The 21,370-nt window shown below is 36.1% G+C and overlaps 1 protein-coding gene across 5 annotated transcripts in view; it reads left to right on the top strand.

The window, feature by feature from the left end:
- Positions 1-215: 215 nt before the first annotated feature.
- Positions 216-21,370, top strand: part of U2SURP (U2 snRNP associated SURP domain containing) — a 50,259-nt gene continuing 29,104 nt past the window's right edge. For 2 of the 5 annotated variants that reach the window (XM_068989434.1, XM_068989311.1), the window contains exons 1-13: positions 216-264; positions 9,295-9,339; positions 10,661-10,792; positions 12,815-12,913; positions 14,938-15,052; positions 15,607-15,740; positions 17,820-17,887; positions 18,437-18,531; positions 18,615-18,650; positions 18,738-18,820; positions 19,824-19,989; positions 20,156-20,367; positions 21,317-21,360. In XM_068989434.1, coding sequence (XP_068845535.1) covers positions 220-264; positions 9,295-9,339; positions 10,661-10,792; positions 12,815-12,913; positions 14,938-15,052; positions 15,607-15,740; positions 17,820-17,887; positions 18,437-18,531; positions 18,615-18,650; positions 18,738-18,820; positions 19,824-19,989; positions 20,156-20,367; positions 21,317-21,360 — 1,274 coding nt within the window. In that variant the 5' untranslated portion in view covers positions 216-219. Of the gene's footprint in view, positions 265-9,294; positions 9,340-10,660; positions 10,793-12,814; positions 12,914-14,937; positions 15,053-15,606; positions 15,741-17,819; positions 17,888-18,436; positions 18,532-18,614; positions 18,651-18,737; positions 18,821-19,823; positions 19,990-20,155; positions 20,368-21,316; positions 21,361-21,370 lie in introns of those variants that run through there. The other 3 variants (XM_068989425.1, XM_068989382.1, XM_068989515.1) reach the window with 3 other exon arrangements.

The following is a 21,370-nucleotide window of genomic DNA, read 5'->3' as shown; positions in this document are numbered from 1 at the left end:
GCAAAACCCGACACGGAGACGCCCCCAAATATTCAGTGGGCGGGCCCAGGAAATGCTCAACACCGGAAGTCACGTGGCGCCGTTCGCCTTGAATTCCTCAAGTCGGCAGTCGACTATTCAGCCTTGCAGGCGCCTCTGGCGGGCTCCACTGTGATCCAGCCTTTCGGTGCTCGACTCGCCCGTGCTGCTGCCGCCGCTGAAGGAGGGGCAAAGCTCAAGATGGCGGACAAAACGCCAGGCGGCTCTCAGAAGGCCAGTTCAAAGGTAATTTCTTAGAGGACTTCTTAAGTCAGTGGCCCTATCACTGTCGTCTGGGGGCTATAGACGCTTCTGGCCAGCGGGAGGAGATTGGGGTCGGGGTCCGTGTTCTGGTCGCGACGGTAGGCCGGGGCGCAGACGGACCGTGGTGCGCAGGTTGAGAGGCCTGGTGTCTCCCCTTAGTCCCAGCCTGGATTCGGCTCGAGACTGGGGGCCCCAGGGCTGGTGGCCTGAGTATTTTGGCCCCAGTTTAGCACTGGAGTGAAATCAGGGATTTAGATTGAGGTCTTAAATCCGGAAAACACGCCGGGGTGTTTCAGCTTGTTGCGCTCTTCAGGCCGCCGGGGCAGAGCCTAGGAGAGGCGGGAATCGCTTCCCTTAGCTTAAGTGTCTGCCTCCTTTTCCTTTGGTTTTGGATCTCACACGCTTCCGGCCTCCCCCCGTTTCCCTCACATCCTCCGGGGAATAAATAATCTTTAGGGCCATCGGTTGTGAGAGGAGGACCAATAGTGAAGGGACGCGGGGTGGGAAGTGCAGTTCCCCTTTGCGGTGATGCATCGCCAAGGTTAACGCTACGCTCTACACGTGGTTTTACCTCACGTAAGAGGAAGTATATTTGGAGGGCTCATTTCCATAGACTTGGAAGCCACCTAAGATTAGTAAATTGCTTTTGAGTTTACAGGGAACCGTGTGCATGTATTGTGGAAATTACTGAGCTGTGGAAGTAGTTTAGCGTTAGTTAGGTTGTGATTAGCATCAGGTTCTAAGTTGCCATCTTGGAGGGGTCCTTTAATCGACTTTTTGCTTTGAATTTCTCATCTCCAACACGATATTAAAAGTAATAGGTCCTGCCTGAAGTAGTTGTTAAACGCTTTTTGATGCTGATCCGAGAAGTTGTGTAATACTTAAAGGTTCTAGGACTGTTACATCTTACAGAGTGTGTGTGATTGTAAGTAGGGTTTTAGGAAGTTACGTTTACGGTAGACGGAGCATGTCTGGTATGTACAATTTGTTCTCGGAAATGCAACCTGTTATATACTTGCTTCCTCAGTTTCTGTTAAATTGTAATCTTTATGCCGTTTGGTGAATGGTGTTTATAATTAGTTCGTTATCGGTAATGGATTTTCCAGAAATCCTTCAGTTGTGTAGAAACTATGGTAGAGAGCTAGTTTTGGCTACTTTACATGTGGGGTTTATTTCTTGCTTGTTTCTTCCTTCCCCAGTACCTTTTCCCTTGGTGAGGAGGGGAATAATTGAGTACATGATTTCCCACTTCCTCAGCCGACTCTGACAAAACCAGCCCAGGCCTCCCTACTGTTAGGGAACTGTTAGGAAAGCTGTGTGCGTGCTGAGTCGCTTCAGACTCTCTGCGATCCTATGGACTGTAGCCCGCTAGGCTCCTCTGTCCGTGGGATTCTCCAGGGAATAATACTGGAGTGGGTTGCCATTTTCTCCTCCAGGGGATCTACCGACCCAGGGATCGAACCCGCCTCCCTTGTGTCTCCTACATTGCAGGTGGGTTCTTTACCACCGCCACCTGGGCAGGAAAGCTACTACATCCATAAAATTCATGGCATAAGGTTCATTATTTTTGTTTATTTTCAAAGTAATATTTTAAGTATCTTTTATTTGAGACTTTGGATATATTGAAAACGTTTTAATGTGTATGTTCAGGCTTCCTTTTCTAATAGTACTTCTCATGGTTGTGTGTGGCTGTTCCCTGTAAGTAAATTGTTAGATCTTCCAGTAATAAACCTTTTCAGTTTATATTGCTTTTAAAAGTTTTGTTGTTTTTTTAATGTGGACCATGTTAAAAGTCTTTATTGAATTGTTTACAATGTTGTTTTTGTTTTATATTTTGGTTTTTTAACCGTGAGGCATGTGGGATCTTAACTCCCTGACCAGGGATGGAACCCTCACCCCCTGCATTATTGGAAGTGAAGTCTTAATCACTGGACTGTCAGGGACGTCCTCTGTATTGCTTTAGATTATCATCAGTTGATGCTGTTAAGAGATTTTCTACTGATGTCATTAAAATATCTCAGGACTTGACGTTATTTGCTCCATTAATATGGAGGGTGCATGTTTTGTAGAGAGATTATGAATTTTGCTAACAAGGTGAAAGTGAAGTCGCTCAGTCGTGTCCGACTCTTTGAGACCCTGTGGGCTGTAGCCCACCAGGCTCCTCCGTCCATGGGATTCTCCAGGCAAGAATACTGAAGTGGGTTGCCATTTCCTTCTCCAGGGGATCTTCCGGACGCAGGGATCGAACCCAGGTCTCAAGCACTGCAGGCAGAGGCTTTAACCTCTGAGCCACCAGGGCAGACTGCTAACAAGATAATTGGATTCAAATCCTGACTTGATAATAAATCGTTTGCGCTATCAAGGCAAATTGCTTAACTTTTTCAGCCTTAAATTTCCTTGTTTGTAATATGGATGTAATCTCATTTCTACAGGATCGATGTAAGAATTAAATAAGTGAATGTCTATAACATACATTAAAAACCTTAGTTCCTTTCCTCTTTTGTTCTTAGAGGAAACAAAAAGTACTTTTCAAAATGTCAGGATAAATTCTAAACCTGAGATTTAGAATCTGTCATCAGTTATCATGACTGCTCAGATTGCTGCTTTTTATTTCTAACCCCAAGTCCAGAATTTATTGGAGAGAGTATAAGATCATTTTGGTTTAATACTGCAGCATTTGGGATTTCTAGTCTTTGATCTCTGGTTTGATTTCCCTACATCTGGGGAGTGCAGATGAGTGACCTATTCTACCATACAGATGAGTGAACAGATTTTTCAGTTTCATGTTCATTCTTTTGTCATAAATTCCTGTTGATATGGGCTTGTCAATCATATTTCTAGACTCTGAGAAAAATGCTAATTTAAAAATATGCAAGAGGATGTAGTGTATAGCATGGCGACTGTAGTTAACAATGTGTGCGTGCTCTCAGTTCTGTCTCACTGTTTTGAGACTCCATAGACTGTAGCCCACCAGGCTCCTCTGTCTCTGGGATTCTCCAGGCAAGAATACAGCATGCCATGCCCTCCTCCAGGGCATCTTCCCCACACGGGGATTGAATGAACCCTGATCTTTTGCCTGTATTGGCAGGCAGATTCTTACCACCGAACCATCGGGGAAGCCCATAGTTAACAGTTTTAAGTATTGCATAGTTAAAAGCTGCTGAGAGAGTAGATCTTAAAAGTTCTCATCACAGGAAGAAAATAAAAAACTCTTTTAACTGTGTTTGATACTGGCTGTTAACTAGACTTAATAGTGTGGTGATCTTTTTGCAGTGTATACAAATACTGGGGCTTCCCTGGTGGCTCAGTAGTAAAGAATCCACCTGCCAATGCAGGAGACTTGGGTTCAATCCCTGGGTTAGGAAGATCCCCTGGAGGAGGAAATGGCAACCCACTCCAGTATTCTTGCCTGGAAAATCTCATGGACAGAGGAGGTCAAAAAGAGTCGGACATGATTTATAGCAACTAAACAACAACATACAAATAATGAATCATACTGTATACCTGAAACTAATGCAGTGTCGTATGTCAGTTATACCTCAGTAAAATAAATTTTAAAAATATAATGTATGACAGGATTTTTGCTATTGACAATGGCAAAATTATTTGACCTGTCTTAAATACAAAATAAAGAGATTAAATTAGATACTCTCTACAGTTTCTTTTGGACTTCCCAGGTGATGCTGATGGTAAAGAATCCTCCTGCCAATGCAGGAGACACAAGAGATGCAGGTTTGATCCCTGGGTTGAAAAGATCCCCTGGAGGAGGAAATGGCAGTCCACTCCAGTATTCTTGCCTGGAGAATCCCATGGACTGAGGAGCCTGCGTCCATAAGGTCGCACAGTTGGACGCGACTGAGCAACTGAGTGGCAGCAGCGCAGTTTCTTTTAGCTTTAAAAATTACATGAAGGGTGTATAGTCAAATGATTTAACCTTTGTGTGTAGTTATCCTAATGAAGAAACCCCATGTCTTTTGTTTTCTGTGGAATTTTGCTGTACTTACATTTTAAAGCCTGGCAAAGGTTTTAGGAATTAGCTAAGAATTTCCTGTGCCTTTATTCCTGTATCACCAGACTAAAATAATGTTTTAGGGGAGAGAGGTCTTGGTGCCATGTTGTAGCTTTGATTTTGGGAGGAGAGGCAAAGTGTCTATAATTGTTTGCTTAGAAAAATATTAAGCGTATTTCCTTAGAATTTAGTTTATAAAAATTCATAAAAATTTTGATTTTAAGAGTTGTTTGCTCAGCACAATGAGGATATGAAGAGAATGTGGTATCCTTGTTCCCTCTGCATCTGCTGTGCTGGTAGTACTGCAAGTATAGTGGGATTGTGTGCCCTGTTACTTGACTCTGACAGTGCATTATTTTTTTCCCATATTGTAAAAACTTGGGTTAGAGAGGTAAATGAGCAAAGTATAAAATGCTGTTGGCTTCCTTGGATGCTCAGTTCTAAATCGGTGTGGGAACTATCAGTATTTTGAGTGACTGCTGATTAGTGAAAATATTTCACTTGTGTGAAATAATGTATGATGAGGATCCATTCATAGCTTGTGATCCTTAGGTATGTATTATTGCCTGTGTACCTTTTTTGGTGGTACCTAAAGATATGTAAGAAGTAAGTATGACCAAAAACTTCGAAGATTTACACAGACCTTGAGAAATTAGCCTCTGTTGTTTGCCAATTTTAAACTGAGTCTTCATTATGATATGATTGAAACTGTAAGATAAACACCTTATAAGGAGATCAGTTTTCTATGTGGAAGGCTGTTTTGAGGTGGAGAGAGAAATTAGGAGCTTTTGTTTTCTTGATTGGTGCCTTTTAGAAAGTTGAGTATTTGTAGCATTGGTTCTTGAATATGACTACTGATACGTGTTTTGAAAATGTGTGTCTTATTGGATTGAATTGATTTTTTTATTCCTGAAGCTTTGTTTTTCCCGGAAAACAAATCGACAAAAACATTCATTTGCCATGCAAGTTGAAGACTTCTGCCTCTCTGTTCCTTTTACACAAAGAGCATCATTTTTGGAGAAAGAAGCAAAAAAGTTCCTATAGGATATTAAACTCAAAAATAGTAATATTGCAAATAATTTGCCTTTTATACTAAGTAGCTTTAACAGCTTATTGCATATCAGCCACTTGGTGGGTATTTTGCAGACTTTTTTTTTTTTTTTTTTAAGGAAGATGCATTTGCCAATAGCACTTGAGGCTGTTTGGTACTGTTAGACGTCTGTTCCTTGAGCAGTCAGTGTTTTTTCACTAGATTTTTCCTCATTTTAGATTAAATGCAAATCATTCAAAATGTACTTAAAATGTTTCATGTATTTTGGATGTAATTTTAAGGATAGTTTCAGCCTTGTTATTTAACATTATTAAATAGTGCTTGTCTCAGTGAGTTTATGAAGTTTTTTTGAGAGGTGGACTTTGGTTTGTCTTGGAGAGTGGTATTCAGCTAGGTAGTTGCTCCTTGTTGGTGAGTGGGCAGCTTAGTATATATTGATAGTATGGAATGTAATTTTGTTGGGTAGGTACTTGTTCCAACCAGCTGAATCAGCAAGTGTATTGAGACTGTGTCACTTGCCAGATCTTGTGTTTAACTCTGAGGAATAAAACGTTGAATAAGATGACAGTTCAGTTTTGGGGAGCATGCTGTCTAGTGGAAGAAGAGAGTCAATGTATAATAGTTCAAGGCAGAACTATCTGAAGCATCTAAAAGTTTAGATAAAGAAATGACAGCTGAATGGAGGGTGGGGTTGAGGGAGGCTTCAGGAATGGAGGCATTTGATTGAGTCTTTAGAACAAGGAGCAAAGTTTTGAAGGGTAGACAGGTATCAAAAGAGATGGGTGAAGTAAAGAAAATGAAAATCACTTGGAAATGGATTGCTAAATGGTCCGTTTTAGCCAATTTATAAGGCTCTGGAATAGGAAATAAAAGTTTCTGAGATGGAAAGGTTTGTTTGAGCTAAATTGTGGAGGCTTTGAAACCTGTGGAATAAGAGTCATAGAAAATTCAAGACAAGAAAGACCTTTAGGAAAACTATACTGGAGACAATTTAAGAAGAATCTGGGAGTGAGGAGAATAGTTTAAAGATTTTTGCAGTGCTGTTGATAAAGATTGCTCCAAAAATCTCACCTCAGATACTCTCTGGGAAGCTTTTCTGACATTGTCTCCATCCCACTGAGATTTGCTTGTCCTCTGTGCTCGTGCAGTGTAGCCACACTGTTTTACTTGTCTCTCTTATTAGCTCCTAAGGGCAAGAGCTATGTCTTATTTTACTTTATATCTCTAATGCATGACACAGTACCAGTAAGTGGTTGCCAGTAAATGGGTTGCATACAGGGAAGATCTGAACCATAGTAGTATTTTTAGAAAAAAGGGTCCCGGAGAAGAGTTTTAGTAGAGGTGGGATAAACAGAATGTGACTCAGTTGATTATGGGGGATGAGGAAGGAGTCGGGGACGACCCTGTTATAATAATCCTGCTGGCTAACACTCATTGAGCACTTGTATGGGCCCAGTGCTGTTCTTAATGCTTCACCTGTCTTTGTCCTTCAACACCACAGTCAGCTTTATAGATGAAAGAACAGATTACAAAGCTGCTGGTAAGTGCTAAAAACAGGAAGTCTGATTCCAGAATCTGCTCTTAATGTTACTACTTCCAGATTATGACTGAGAATTAGCATTCAGTGACAGAAATACAGTCAACAGGAGAAGCTAGTTTGGGAGGGATTTTATACATACTGGATTTAAGGAACTTGGAGATATTCAGGTGAAGATGTCCTGGAAGTTGTTTAAGAACAGATTGGAACCTAGGAGAAGCACCAAGGTTGAAAATAAGAAATTGGGGTTCATTTCGGTTCAATAGAAGTGTTGATGTACTTCCTTTGGGAGTGATTCTTCAGCTTTCAGAGATGTGAGTTGATGCTTTAGAGGGTATGAGGAGGAAGGAGACAAATGGGATAGGAGAACTGATCAGGCAGAGTGGAAATATTGAAGCAGTGTTGCTGTGGGTAGCTTGGTAATTTGAAGAACTCAGGTGTGGGGGTTTTTCAATTGAAGTAAAGGTAGGAGCAGTCAGAAAAAAAGTTTTACTTTGAAGTTTAGTTGGCTTCATCTCTCTCCTCAGCAGCTGTCAGAATTAAAAAAAATTTTTTTTTGCTGTCCTTCCCCACATGTGTATTACAAATCTGCCTTCTCTGTCTTGAGATAAATTTTTTCTTGTGTCTGCTTCTTTATTGCCTCAAATCTCCCTTATTTTCCCCTTTTGTTTCTTGCTTTTGGGTGTTTTCACTTGGATGAGGAATTGTGCTGTGCACTGCAGAAGCTCATTAAACATCACTAATTTGGTGTTCTTCAGCAAAGACATAAAACCCCGACCCAAGACAAATAATATAGTACCGTTCCAGGTTAAGTAGAGGCAGAGACGTGACTTCAAAAGCAGTGTTACATTTACTGTTCACCTGAACCATTAGCTCAAGAAGTTAGTTATTCCTTTAAATTTTTTATTCACTACTCTTTGCATCTCTTTAACTCTTCTCAAGCCTAAAGTTTTATTCTGAATGCTCTGTAGCTGCAGCTGCTTATCAGTGGAGAATGTTTGGTTTGCAGTAAATATTGTTCAGTGCCATCTTGGGTTAATCAGCTGATGCATCGTCCTATGCTATGCTGTTATTTTTAAATCCTAAAAATGATGATTTGGATATGGTGGCATAAAGAAAAAGGGTTAGCACTTTCATAGCTACTCTTTCATGTTTCTTCTTCTGGGGAAACTTCAGAATTATTTTTGGCAATCCCCCTTGTCCCCTTGCAAAGACTTCTATTTAGGATTTTGAGCTATGGAATGAAATTGCATTAGATACAAAAATAAATTTAGGTATAGTTGACTTTGTCTTAATAGTAAGGTATTTCTTTAGTTGGTTTCTAGGTGTTTTATGTTTTTTCTTGCTATTACTACTAGGGTGTTATTTTTTGTTACCTAGCAGGGTAACAAAGAGCAACAATGTTTTTTTCTGTTCAATTCAGTCTCTTGACTCAACTTTTCTTTTTTAAGAGGAGTTATTTATTCTTGGATTTTTAAGTGTCTGCAAATAGGCACATTTCAAACTGTGATTCAAAGTATGTTTCCCAGGGTTAAATTTAAATATAAAAAAAAATTCCTCCCATATATCTTGCCTTTTAGGAAAGGTTAGCAGGGAGAAGGAAGTGAAATAGGAGAGACAAAATAAAAGTTGGGGACAGAAAAAAGGTGGGTAGAAAGAATGGAGATGGGAAGTGGCTCAGTGCTTGCTTGTCTTGGGCTGGTTGTGCCTCAGTCCAGTACAGTGGAGGAATAAATTGATTCAGTGTGAAAATCTGATCAGCTGTTCAGAGCCATATGTTTCTACAAGATATGTGTGTAAAAAAGTACTGTGTGGACCCGTAGGAATCTTGTTTGCTCTTTTCTGCATCATACAAATCTTCAGTTTTCTCTTAAAAATGAATGTGCCTTGTTTTTGAAATCTAGTATTCAGGTGAGATAAATGTGATCTCAGGTTTCTTGATTTCACTTTTAATACTTAAATATATGCAAAGTAAAATCTCACTACACAATACCTTGAAAAATAAAAATGACTCAGTGACAGTTAAATTCTGGGCCTCCAAGTAGAAATTTCAGAAAGATATCTCATATTAGTTTTAATTTGGCTTTTTCATCCTTAGATGCATAGTGAAAAATCAAATTTGTTATACACTATATGTAATCTGAAATTGTATATCAACTTAAAAGATGAAATTTTAACAGATGGCCTTACTAAATGGCACCATTGTTTGAAGACTGAACTTAACTGGCCCGTTTATTTTGGATCACAATTTTTTTTTTCTGTAAGTCAGATTGCCTTTGTTTGATTTTATGAGTTGAGAAGAAATTGCTATTAATTTGGAAAGATTAAGTCTTTATAACATGAAAATACTTATTTTGTTAGCATGATACTTTTTCTCATTATTTAAAGGTTGATTTTTATTTTTAATACTTACAGACCAGATCATCAGATGTTCATTCATCTGGATCTTCAGATGCCCATGTGAGTATCAGAGGCAGTCTTTGTCTTTTTTCCTTAAAATTTACTTTCTTATTGTGTAGATCCCTACTTGACATATCCCTTACGATTTTACCTGACAAATATGATTGCATTGTACGTGCCTATTTTCTTTTAACCTTTTTTGCTAGATATTTTGTGTTCTTTTTTCTGTTCTGTTATTCACATAAGTTGGCCCCTTAAACCATGTTAGAAACGAAATACGTATATTTCCTTTTTTTATTGTGCTTGTAAAATTTTGTGCATATATATGTGTGTGTGTTTATACGTCTCTTAAACAAGTTTTACGTTTATACACAATTCTTTTCACACTGCACAGTACACCTTTTGGAAATCCCCTGCATGTCAACGGCTGTAACTCTAGTCTTTCTAATGACGTCTTAACTTTCCATGCGGGAGGTATATTATTATTTATTAAGCTGGTTTCTTTGTTGGTGGGCCTAGATGTTTTGTTTAAAGCTTTTTGACATTTTGAATAACGCAATAAACATTACTTTACATGGGTTATTATAGCAGTGCTATAGAAGTGTGGTTTTCAATGCTATAAAAGTGTGGCCACTGAGAATTTTTCAGTCTGAGTTCAGAATTCTTCTGTAACAATACTAAGACATCATTTGCCTTCACTGTGTTGACATTTGCACTAATGGTATAAAAGCAGTTGATGGGTAAACTGTTGGCACCTCGGCACAAATCAAGGCAGTGTCACCAAAATGTGCAAGTAGTTGTCATATTCTTCTCCACTAGGCACAGTAAAAATAAGCTAGTTTCACTTAAGAACTTTCTTGATTAGATAGTAAAAATGATTAATATAAAATATTGTCCTTCTGTATGGGTTCTGAGTGATGAAATGGGAGGCACTTCTACCTGCCAAAATGTGGTATTTGTCTTACGGAGAAGTGCTTGTGGGATTAAGTTGTGAAATAAAACTGGTTCCTTTTCTCATTGAGTGCTATTTTTACCTGAAGGTACAACAGATTGACAGACTGGTTAATCAGACTTGGGTGTTTGGCAGACATTTTCTTTAAAGTGAAGGAAAGGTACCTGTTTCTTCGAAGAAGACAGCAGTCTGTTAAATGATAATAAAATTTGAACTTTCAAGTCCAAATTAGAATTATTGAAAACTTTCTGTATTTAAGAACTTTTCTGATGAAATCAGTGGTAAAGTATTAAGGGATGAGATTAAGGGGTCAGTAGTGATATATTTTGACAGTATGTAATGAATTTTGTCAGTATTGGAATGTTTGGGTTGTATCTAGTTCAGTATGACTTGTATGATTCTTAAGAACTTATTTTCCTTTTCTTTAAGATGGATGCATCTGGACCCTCAGATAGTGATATGCCAAGTCGGACTCGACCTAAGAGCCCAAGAAAACATAATTATAGGAATGAGAGTGCCCGTGAAAATGTTTCTGATTCTCCTCATCAGAATCTTTCAAGGGTAGGTATTGATAAAGATTATGAAGGATAATTAATGGTTTGGATATGTCCTTAATTGAATTTGGTACTTAAAGTGTCTTGGTTTTGTATTTGTTTCATTTTGTACTGTTTGAAAATAGCATTCATTATTCGGTTTGGGTTAACAGTAAATAAACTTATCTAAGGGAATGTTTTTTAAGTCACATGTAAGATAATGTTTCATTTAAAAATTTTGTTTAAAAAAACCAACGAGTGTTTGGATGTGAAAAGGCTAATTGGTTTATTGTTCGCCCCTTAGGCCAAACCTTTGCTGAACCAAGTGCCAGATGCCAGTCACTGGAAATACACAAATGTTTAAAATACTTTTCCCTTTTTGGCTATGTCATGTGGCATGCAAGATCTTAGTTCCCTGATCAGGGATCAAACCTCCACCCCCTGCAGTGGAAGCACAGTATCCTAACCACTGGACCTCCAGGGAATTCCCCAAACACACTTGTTCTCAGGGAGCTTATATGTAATCTCATCCTGAGAAGCAAACAGGAGCAGATGCTATTCACTCTGCTGGTCAGTGCAGGGCCCAGGGCCACCCAGGCACCCAGAGGAGTGTCTCTGTGCATGTATCTGCAAAATACTCTTGTACTCTTTTAGTCTTTTAGATTTCAAATAATGTTTTCTTGTCATGGTTAAATTTAGAAAATACAGTAAAACAGTTATTACCAGCCAGTGTTGACATTGATAACACTTTATTTTTCTTGTTTGGTATTTGTAAGCATAAATATATATTTACTTCATTGAGGTCTATTTTATAGGAACACATTTTAAAAGACTCTCAGGTCTAATTTTTGTAAAAAACTAGGAAAAATTCTATAAGACTTTTTAATGAATCATTATATTTTTTGAGTAAATATTCCATGATTTCCTTAACCATTTCTCTCTTAGGTGTCTAAATTTAGCTCCTAAGATATAAATAAAATTGAGGACAAAAATTTTGTTGTGTAAAAACTTGTTTTTCATGGAATTTATGTGTAATTTTACCATTTGTTTAAACCAAAGAAGTTGAAACCAAAGGTGCTGAATGATGGCCAAACATTTTCCTTTCTATTTTGGAAAAAAATTCACTTTGAAATCTGTTCATGAAACCAGTAGTGACTTCTGAGTTATGAACTTCTTTTATCTTTTCAGAGGGATTTAAATGTAACTTTAAGGTATTAATGCAGTATTACCTTTCCATTCTGTCTCTCACCAAAAGCAAGCCTGTTTAATAACCAGGGGACTGATACTCTTATAAGTCAGTCTCATTTTGGTAGGTGAGAGAGGAATATTCAGATTTCAATTGCAGGTTAATATTTAGGCTGTATTTAATAAACATTCCTCTCTTTTAAAATTTTATGAATCAAAAGAAAACTTTCTGAATCAAAATTAACATTCAAATGAATGACAGAACAATTAAGAGTCTACAGTTTATTCACACCATATTTCAGAAGGAAATTGCTTCTAATTTAACATAAATGAAGACTTCATTAAAATACTGTTTCTCATTCAAAATTAATTGGTAACTGTATACTTCCTGAAACCTAGAACATAGTATGTGGTATTTTCCCAGCAATGAAAATGAAATTGTGTTCATAAATATCAGTTTTGTTGATGAAGAATAGAGTAATTTGCTGAATTATAAAAGGAAATGATGTGATTTTTGCACCTGAATTGGGAGTTCTGGATGGTGATGATTCCTGCTATTCAATCATGGAAATATATGCTCTTCCTCCCTATTTGAATGTCTGTTTTTTATCACTGCTTCTTTTGCCCAGAAACATCTATACTTTCCCTCCTCAAATGCTTTTATTCTTGCCAACAAGTAGGTTGAATGTGTTATAAGCCTTAGTGTCTCTTTGTGTTTTATTTTTATTTAAAAATGACTTTTGTATGTTATTAACTCAATTAACTTGTTAATAACCTCAAGGTTATAGATAACATTGAGTTAGAAGAGTTATAGGTAACATTGAAAATGTGTATGTAAAGGTGTATGCTTTTTACCTTTTCACAGCCTCTTCTAGAAAACAAACTTAAAGCTTTCAGTATTGGAAAAATGAGTACAGCTAAGCGAACTTTGAGTAAGAAGGAGCAAGAAGAATTAAAGAAGAAGGTAATGCTTAGAATGTAGTTTTAGTTATCTCTGTCAGTTAAATGTACCTAAGGAGGCTTTAAGTGTATGGACAGTAGAGAAATGTTTCTCAAAGATTCTTGATTTCAAGGGTATTCTCAGCTCCTACCTCAAGTTAAGTCTATAACACAGAGGTATTCAGTGAAGGTCCAGCTTTATGCCTTTCCCCTCCATCATTTCCTCACTTCTGTGTGACAGTTTTGATTATTTTCTGGTCTGTTCTTCTCCTGTAAGCCAGTGTGTATAAATGCATGTTGTGCCTGCTTTTTTTTTTTTAGATGAACAATGTTTTACTTTATATAATACCCATTCCTTCACTTTGCTTTTTTCTCTTAACATTGTATCTCAGAGATTACCGCAAGTATATTGAAGCATTGCTTGTTCTTTATTGAAGCTATATAGATATGTGATAGTTAATGTACTAAAATCCTACATTCGCTGCAATTCCTATTGAGGGAATTAATGTTTTGGTCTTTTGTTTCCAGTAATGCAGTCAGGGATAGTGTTTTGTATTTGGGTTTACTCCTAGTATACTTTTAGGATATATTCCTGTAAGTGAGATTACTGCATTGAATGCTAAATGTATAATTATAGTTATGCTAGATGGTGTTAAATTGCTCTCTATGGGCAAGTCCATTTTGCATGCCTATAATCAGTGTTTGAGAGGTTGTTTCCCCATGGCTTTGCCAACAGGATATTTTTGAAGGAGTTTTGCCAATCTGGTAAGCAAAAAATGGAATCTCAAGGTAGTTTTAAATTTGCATTTCTCTTATAAGTAAGGTTGGACAACTTTTCTTGTGTTTATTTTTGTGAACTGTCTGCTTATATCTAAACCAGTATTTCTCTTAGAGGGATATCTGTATTTAGAAATTCTTGTTTTAAGTATATTGTACCACTTGGGTGTGATGCACGGTACAGTGCTTTTTCCTCAGGTTGTGGATTCCGTTTTTATTTTGCTTCTGGTGTTTTTTTCCATGCAGAAACAAGTCATGGGCAGATTTACCATCAGTCTTCTTATTTCTGGTTTTTCTGTTTTGTTTTTTTATTCCAAGCTTATAAAGGAATTTCCTCATTTTTTTCCCCTCATACCTACATTTTTAAAAATTAAATCTTATTCATTTGCAATTTCTTCTAGTGTATGATGTGAAGAATTGGTTCATTTTTATTATTTCTTTTAAATAGCTATCAAATGTTGAATACTCAATTTCCACATGGGCTTCCCTGGTTCCTCGGTGGTAAAGAATCCGTCTGCAATGCCTGAGACGCGGGTTCAGTCCCTGGGTCGGGAAGAGCCCCTAGAGAAGGAAATGGCAACCCACTCTAGTATTCTTACCCTGGGAAATTGCATGGACAGAGGAGGGCTCTGGTGGGCTACAGTCTATGTGGTCACAGAAGTTGGACATGACTTAGCGACTAAATAACAACGCAAAATTTTTACATACTGTTGGATTTATTTCTGTATTTTCTGTTCTGCTCTGTTTGACCTTCAGGTCATACATGTTTTAGGGACATTTAGAATAGTTAAATTGTGAGGGTTCTACTGAAGGTTTTTTCTTTAATGCAGACTGTCTGGAGATATTTAATGCAAACTGTTTGAAGCTTCTTCAGACTTCTAATTATTTTATGTCTTTGGTGATTTGTGAAGGAAATGTTTATATTCACTGAATTAAATTGTTGTGCCTTATAATTGTCATAAACATTAATAGAGTAATATAGTCTGTGTAGTCAGTTGTCATATAGTTGCACCCTTCAGTTGTCTCTAAACAAATTTATTTAGTGTATCCTTTTTTTCTGTTCCACAGATTATTGGTAGAGGAGCAAAGTCCTTCTTAATTTCAATGTTAATTAGTATCTACTAAGGATTAGGTATTATTGCCTAAGAGGAGTGCTTAATAACTGCTTTCCCCATTGGAGGAAGAGATTGTTTACATTACTCCTTGATGAGTTTCACCCTGTGTACAATAATTTTTATATCAAGTGATATTAATATTTTCATGTGTATTTAGGAGGATGAAAAGGCAGCTGCTGAGATTTATGAGGAATTTCTTGCTGCTTTTGAAGGAAGTGATGGTAATAAAGTGAAAACGTTTGTGCGCGGAGGTGTTGTTAATGCAGCAAAAGGTTAGTGTGAATGTTACAGTCCTTGAGCAAACCTAAAAAGTCTTGGTTGAATGACTGTAGGTAATGATGAAAAAAGTTTGGTTGCTTTTCAGTTTCTTTTTCCTTTCTATCAGCACCCTCTAGTGGTGCTACTTATTAGTAAAATAAATGGCCAAATAAGGATTAATGAGAAACTGGAGCCAGAGAAGTTTTTAAAATATAAAATACCTTTCAAGTTTCAAGAGGGCAGAAAACTTGTAAACATACAAAAAAATGTATTTTATAGTTCTACTTTGTAGTCCTAGGAGTGGAATTTCTGGGCATATGGTAACTATTTGTTTAACCTTTTGAGAAACTACTGTACTGTTTTCAAAGTAGCTGTACCATTTTACGGATTAAACTAGTATTTTTGAGAATAAGGTAATAGTATTTGAATTATCATATTTAGTCACAGGTCATCTGTCTTAGTACTAAAAAGCATTTACTAATTTTTGTTTATTTTCAATAAAAATAGTGGGTGAAGTAAATTCATGTAATGTGAAATTAGTTTTGAAACTTAGTATTTTAAATTTCAGAAGAACATGAAACAGATGAAAAAAGAGGTAAAATCTATAAGCCATCTTCAAGATTTGCGGATCAAAAAAATCCTCCAAATCAGTCATCCAACGAAAGACCACCATCTCTTCTTGTGATAGAAACCAAAAAACCTGTAAGTCATACTTAAGTAAGTGACCATTTAGGTTCAGGGATGACACTGCCAATAATATTTTCTGTACTTCCACTGTAAGCAGGACTTTGGTTTCTTGTTTTTAATTCTTTTGGGAATAGATACTGAGTTTTGATGCTTAATCTTCCTATATGAGAGATAACAAATTGGGACACACAGATGACACTCTATGCTCATTAAGCAGTTAACCTTTGCTGTTACTCATAGTATATTGCAAGTTAAAAGTTAACTATATTTTAGGTATAAATGTGAAATACTGGGATTGTCTTTTTAAGCAATCCTGAATTGGGTATTTAAATATATCAGCATGCGTGATGACAATTATTTGGAAGACTGTACTCCAACAATGTGTCTGTTGCTTGGAACATGTTTGGTAATGTTCCAAGTAATCTGATAATTACTATCAGAACTAGTGACATTTTCCTTTATATATTCTTAGTGTTAGAAAATCTTATTTTTTGAGAGTGAAATTTTTCTTGGAAGATGGTAGGTAGATGTGGGGCTTATCATTTGGAGCCAGATTTGATGAGAAAATGTGGTTATACTGAATAGTAAAACTGGTTTTTCCTATCTGACTCTGAAAGCAATTAAAAAACAGTTGTATTTAATTCACATATCATAAAATTGACCCTTTAGAAGTATAAAGTGTTTTTTAAAGTATATTGACAGTTGTACAACAATCACTAATCTCTAATTTCAAAACATTTTTATTATCCCTGAAGGAAACTTTATACTTTTTAGTCATCCCCAGCCTTTGGCAACCACCATCAGTACATTATTTCTCTTTATGGTTGAATCGTATTCCATTTTATGGATAATGCTATGTATTGTTTATCCATCTCAATGGACATTTGGGTTGTTTCCACTTTTTGGCTATTATGAGTATACTTCTGAAAGCATTCATGTATAGTCTTCTGTGGACATATATGTTTTTTCTCTTAATATATATTCCTAGTGAAATTGTATCACCACTTGCTAAGATTTATTTTAGTCATTTTAGTTGATGTGAAGTTGTACCTAATTACAGTTTGATTTGCACTTGTCTAGTGATGTTGAGTATCTTTTTATTTCTTATCCATTTGTAGTCTTTAGAGAAATGTCTTTTCAGATCCTTGGCACATTTTTAATTGAATTGTCTTTTTATTGTTGAGTTCTAAGAGATTTTTACAGCTTTTGTAATCAGCTCTCTTATCGGCTACGTTGTTTTCTTCCTTTGGGTTTTCTTTGTCCTTTTTTGATTGTGTCCTTTGAAGAACAAAAGTTTATAATTTTGATGATGTTCAATATATCAGTTTTTTTCTTTTATTTCTCTTGGTGTCATATCTAAGAAACTGTTGCCTAGTTCAGGCTCATGATAATTCACTATGTTTTCCTAAGAGTTTTATAGTTTTGGTTCTTATATTGAGGTCTGTGAACCATTTGAGTTAATTTTTGTATATGGAATGAGGTAGAGGTCCAATTTCATTCTTTTTTGTGTTTGGATATTAAGTTTACCTACCTCCCTTTGTTATTCTTCCTCATTGAATTAAGGATCCCAAAATAATAAGGATTTTAAAGAAAGGATCTTTTAAAATGAGGATCCCCAAAGCATTATTGAAAGCAGTTTTAAGAGAGAAATTCAAGCAGTGTTGCTGTTTGTTTCAGTAGTTCATTTCCTCCAAGGTGATTGTTTTGAAGAGTGCATATTTCTGGTAGTTGTTCATGGCAGTTATTTACATGACAGTTCAGTTACTTTATGTTTATTAATTTTTCCTCCAGTGCTCCTCAGTATTCTGGCCTAACAATCGTAGACTTTATTTAAGGGGAGGATAAAGTTGGTGTTTCCTTTACCTTAAGACTTCTGCTTGTTGTTTTAATAATTTAATTGTTAAATTCTTAGTTTTAGAGAATAGGAAGGACAGACAGTTCAGTGGTAACAGAAGCATTCTTTCTTTTTAATTTAAATAATGAGATCATAATTGGCACAAAAATAAAAGTATATTTAGAGTGATCTGATTGTCGAACCATTAGTTTTGTTTAACCTTGTTTTGTTTGGAGTATAACTTATCATATCCTTCATAGCCACTGAAGAAAGGGGAGAAAGAAAAGAAAAAAAGCAATTTGGAACTCTTCAAAGAAGAATTGAAACAGTAAGTTTTATAGTGTTGAGAATAGCTCTCATAGGTATTTTGAGCTGATTCTTATAGATGGAGGTATGAAGAATGTAGTCTACTAGTTTGTTTTTACTAACTGGCTTATATAAAGCTGTTTCAGATATTTTGTGGGGTATACTTGACAGTAAATTAGCATTTTGTGCAGCATCTAGATTGCTTACATTATATGGATTCAATTAAGTTGAATTTAACTAATGTCCGGAGTCCTGTTTGCAGTGGAAACAGTATAGTCAGTGAGATAGGGGTGAAGAGTGGTCTATCTTAGCCAAGAAAGAACAAACTTAAAGTGTTTTTCATGTTGAATTTCCTTTTCATCTTAAAAGTAGGCTTTGTATTCTTTTGCTTATAAAATATGTCAGAAATTTGCTCATGATTTGTAGCTGAGGGACAGTTCCCGTCTTGGTTGTCAGTGTGTCACACAAGTATTTTGAAGTTATTTGAAGGTGACATCTGGATAAGTTCTGTTATCAAATGTGAACAACCAAATTTTGGCTCGTTAGTAGTGATTATATATATTTTCAACAGAATTCAAGAAGAGCGTGATGAGAGACATAAAACAAAAGGCAGGTTAAGTCGTTTTGAACCTCCACAGTCAGATTCTGATGGTCAGCGTCGTTCTAGTAAGTGACATTTATTTTAATGCTTATATTTGTGATGAACTATTCTAAAAACTAAGAATTGTTTTCTTTTTCTTCTTTTAAAGTGGACGCGCCTTCAAGAAGAAATCGATCATCTGGTGGTAATATAGTTTTTTGCTTTTTTAATTTGTAGAAATTGTCCAAACTTTGTAGTTTGCAGGTTATAATTTTTTTTCTCTTTGTCATAGTTCTTGATGATTATGCACCTGGCTCACATGATGTAGGCGATCCAAGCACTACTAATTTATACCTTGGAAACATTAATCCACAGGTAATACTAGAAAAGTAAGATTAATATTGGCTCATATATTGTATGCTTTTGTTGGAAAACTGCTTTGTCAATCAATATTAAAAAAAAGATGAAGTCAAGCATGTGAAATAAGCAGATTTGGTAGAACTAGGTAGGAACTAAAATTATGTTGTGAGATTGAGCCTTACTGATGTGGGTCAAATTTTCTTGTTATAATTCTTGAGGACTTGTCTCCTTTTTTTAAAGCTGGACTGTACTCTGATTTTGAAATGTTTTCCTAAGTGCTGATTTTATTTATCAAATCAGGATATGACCAGTGGTGGACAGTATTCTTTTTAGACTCTCTCCTTTTGATATATAGCCTGCTTCCTTATGGATTTCCTTTTTTAATTTTTTGTCTCCATAATAGGAAAATAATATTTCTGCTGCCTTTTATATTTTAATTCTTTCCCCTGCTATGTTCTTAACTGAATGTAGTGGTTGTTGTGCATAAGATTATAAAAAATAATACATGTTTTGGACCTCATGGCATATTTACCATTTTCCGTTTTGTCTTTTCTTGATTACACTGGTAGCTGGGTGCTGGAAAAGAGAAAAGTAACCAGGTCTTTTATTTCTTTCATTGTCAACAAATATTTCCTCCTTGGTTTAAGTATAATTATCATTGCTGCCTGAAAAATGTTCGTAAATGCTGAACAAATCATTGTTGTAAAACAAATCATTGCTGTAGCTTATTTTAGATGCAGACTCTGAAAAGGAGGAAGAGTGAAGGTAAAGGTGTGTTTTTGATTTCTCCAGCCTCCCAGTGTCTTTACCTGGTCACTTACATAAAACAGTGTTTCTGGTATGAAAAGATTTGTGAATGCCAGTGAAGGCAGAATTTTTCCCTTGCAGAGGTCCTAGTACTTGGATGGAAAATTATAGCATTGATAGGTCTCTTCTTATCTTGCAAAATTACTTTGCTTTCCATTGTATAGAATTATTTTCTCTTTGCATACTAAAAATACCTTACGCCTTTTAATAGATGAATGAAGAAATGTTGTGCCAAGAATTTGGAAGATTTGGACCATTAGCCAGTGTGAAAATTATGTGGCCTAGAACTGATGAAGAAAGGGCAAGAGAGAGAAATTGTGGCTTTGTGGCCTTTATGAACAGAAGAGATGCTGAAAGAGCTTTAAAAAATTTAAATGGTAAGGAAGTCCATCATAGAATTTAGACATTGTTTTGGATTTGAAAAGTATCAAAACTCTACGGGAAAAATGAACCAGAAGTGTGAAGGTTAAACGTGGAAATTAATTCATATCACTAGAGATTTTTTGAGAGTTACCAATGTGACTTTTCTTTTCTTTCTTTTAGGAAAGATGATTATGTCTTTTGAAATGAAGTTAGGTTGGGGTAAAGCTGTGCCTATTCCTCCACATCCAATATACATTCCGCCTTCCATGATGGAACATACGCTTCCCCCACCTCCATCAGGACTGCCTTTTAATGCGCAGCCTAGAGAGCGGTTAAAAAACCCCAATGCTCCCATGTTACCACCACCTAAAAACAAGGAGGATTTTGAGAAGGTAATTTTAAAAATGTACATAGGGCCGCATCTAATTTGTAAATACTAAATCTGTGGTAGTATTTCTTTTCAACAATTTTATAGAAAAATGTGTGTGTAATTCTGTTTGGCAACTGTTAAAGAAAAAGAAATAACTTAGATGTGTTCCCTGCCTTAGCCCATGGAAACCCTGTACTGGGATAATAGATCATATTTTTATTTGTGGCCACCATTCCTTTTTTGACCTCTTATTAAGTTTGTTTTGTTTTGTTTTGTTTTCTTTGTCCTCTGTTGTATCCAGGTTTGCTTAAGTGTAGTATCTAAATTTATTTTGAGAAAGTGATGCTTTGTATTGGTTAAGTGCCTTTTCGATTAGAAAGACTCTAGGAGTTAGTTAAATAGTTAAATTGTTTGGATGGCAACTAGCTAATAACTTCTCAAGATCTGAGGTATTAGAATATTTGAGAGCATATGTGGTTTTTAAAAAGTTTACTCTATTAAAAGCAAAGGGTGAGTATTTTCTTTTTATTAAACATAAAACCAACTTAATTTCAAATTATAAGAATTTGTTGGTTCTATTATGTTGATTACACTTTAAAATGACAGGGCTGGTTTTAAAGGCTTGGGAACAAAGTAGCAAACTGTATGGTTAGAGGCAAACAGTTAATTATTTCACAAATTAAAATCTTTATCTGATAATTCTCAGTGTAGTACCTATTTCAGTGCATTGATGTGCATTCTGGCAGGAATGTTCTGATTCTTTGCATTTGGTGAACGTTTATTGTTCACTGAACACATCCATTTGCATTTATGTAATTGCTTAGTGTATAATTACTTCAGATGCAGTGATTGCCTGCAAAACTTGTGATTAGTTGTGTAGTATTTTCAATGCATATGTATATTTTTGCTTGTTACTTGTTAACAATACTCACATATTCTATGTTTATTATCTGATGTGACTTCATATACAGACTCTGTCGCAAGCCATAGTCAAAGTGGTTATCCCAACAGAAAGGTACATGTTT

This window comes from Capricornis sumatraensis, chromosome 1, assembly GCF_032405125.1.
Source record: "Capricornis sumatraensis isolate serow.1 chromosome 1, serow.2, whole genome shotgun sequence".
NCBI lineage: Eukaryota > Metazoa > Chordata > Mammalia > Artiodactyla > Bovidae > Capricornis > Capricornis sumatraensis.
This window is presented reverse-complemented; position numbering and strand designations above follow the sequence as displayed.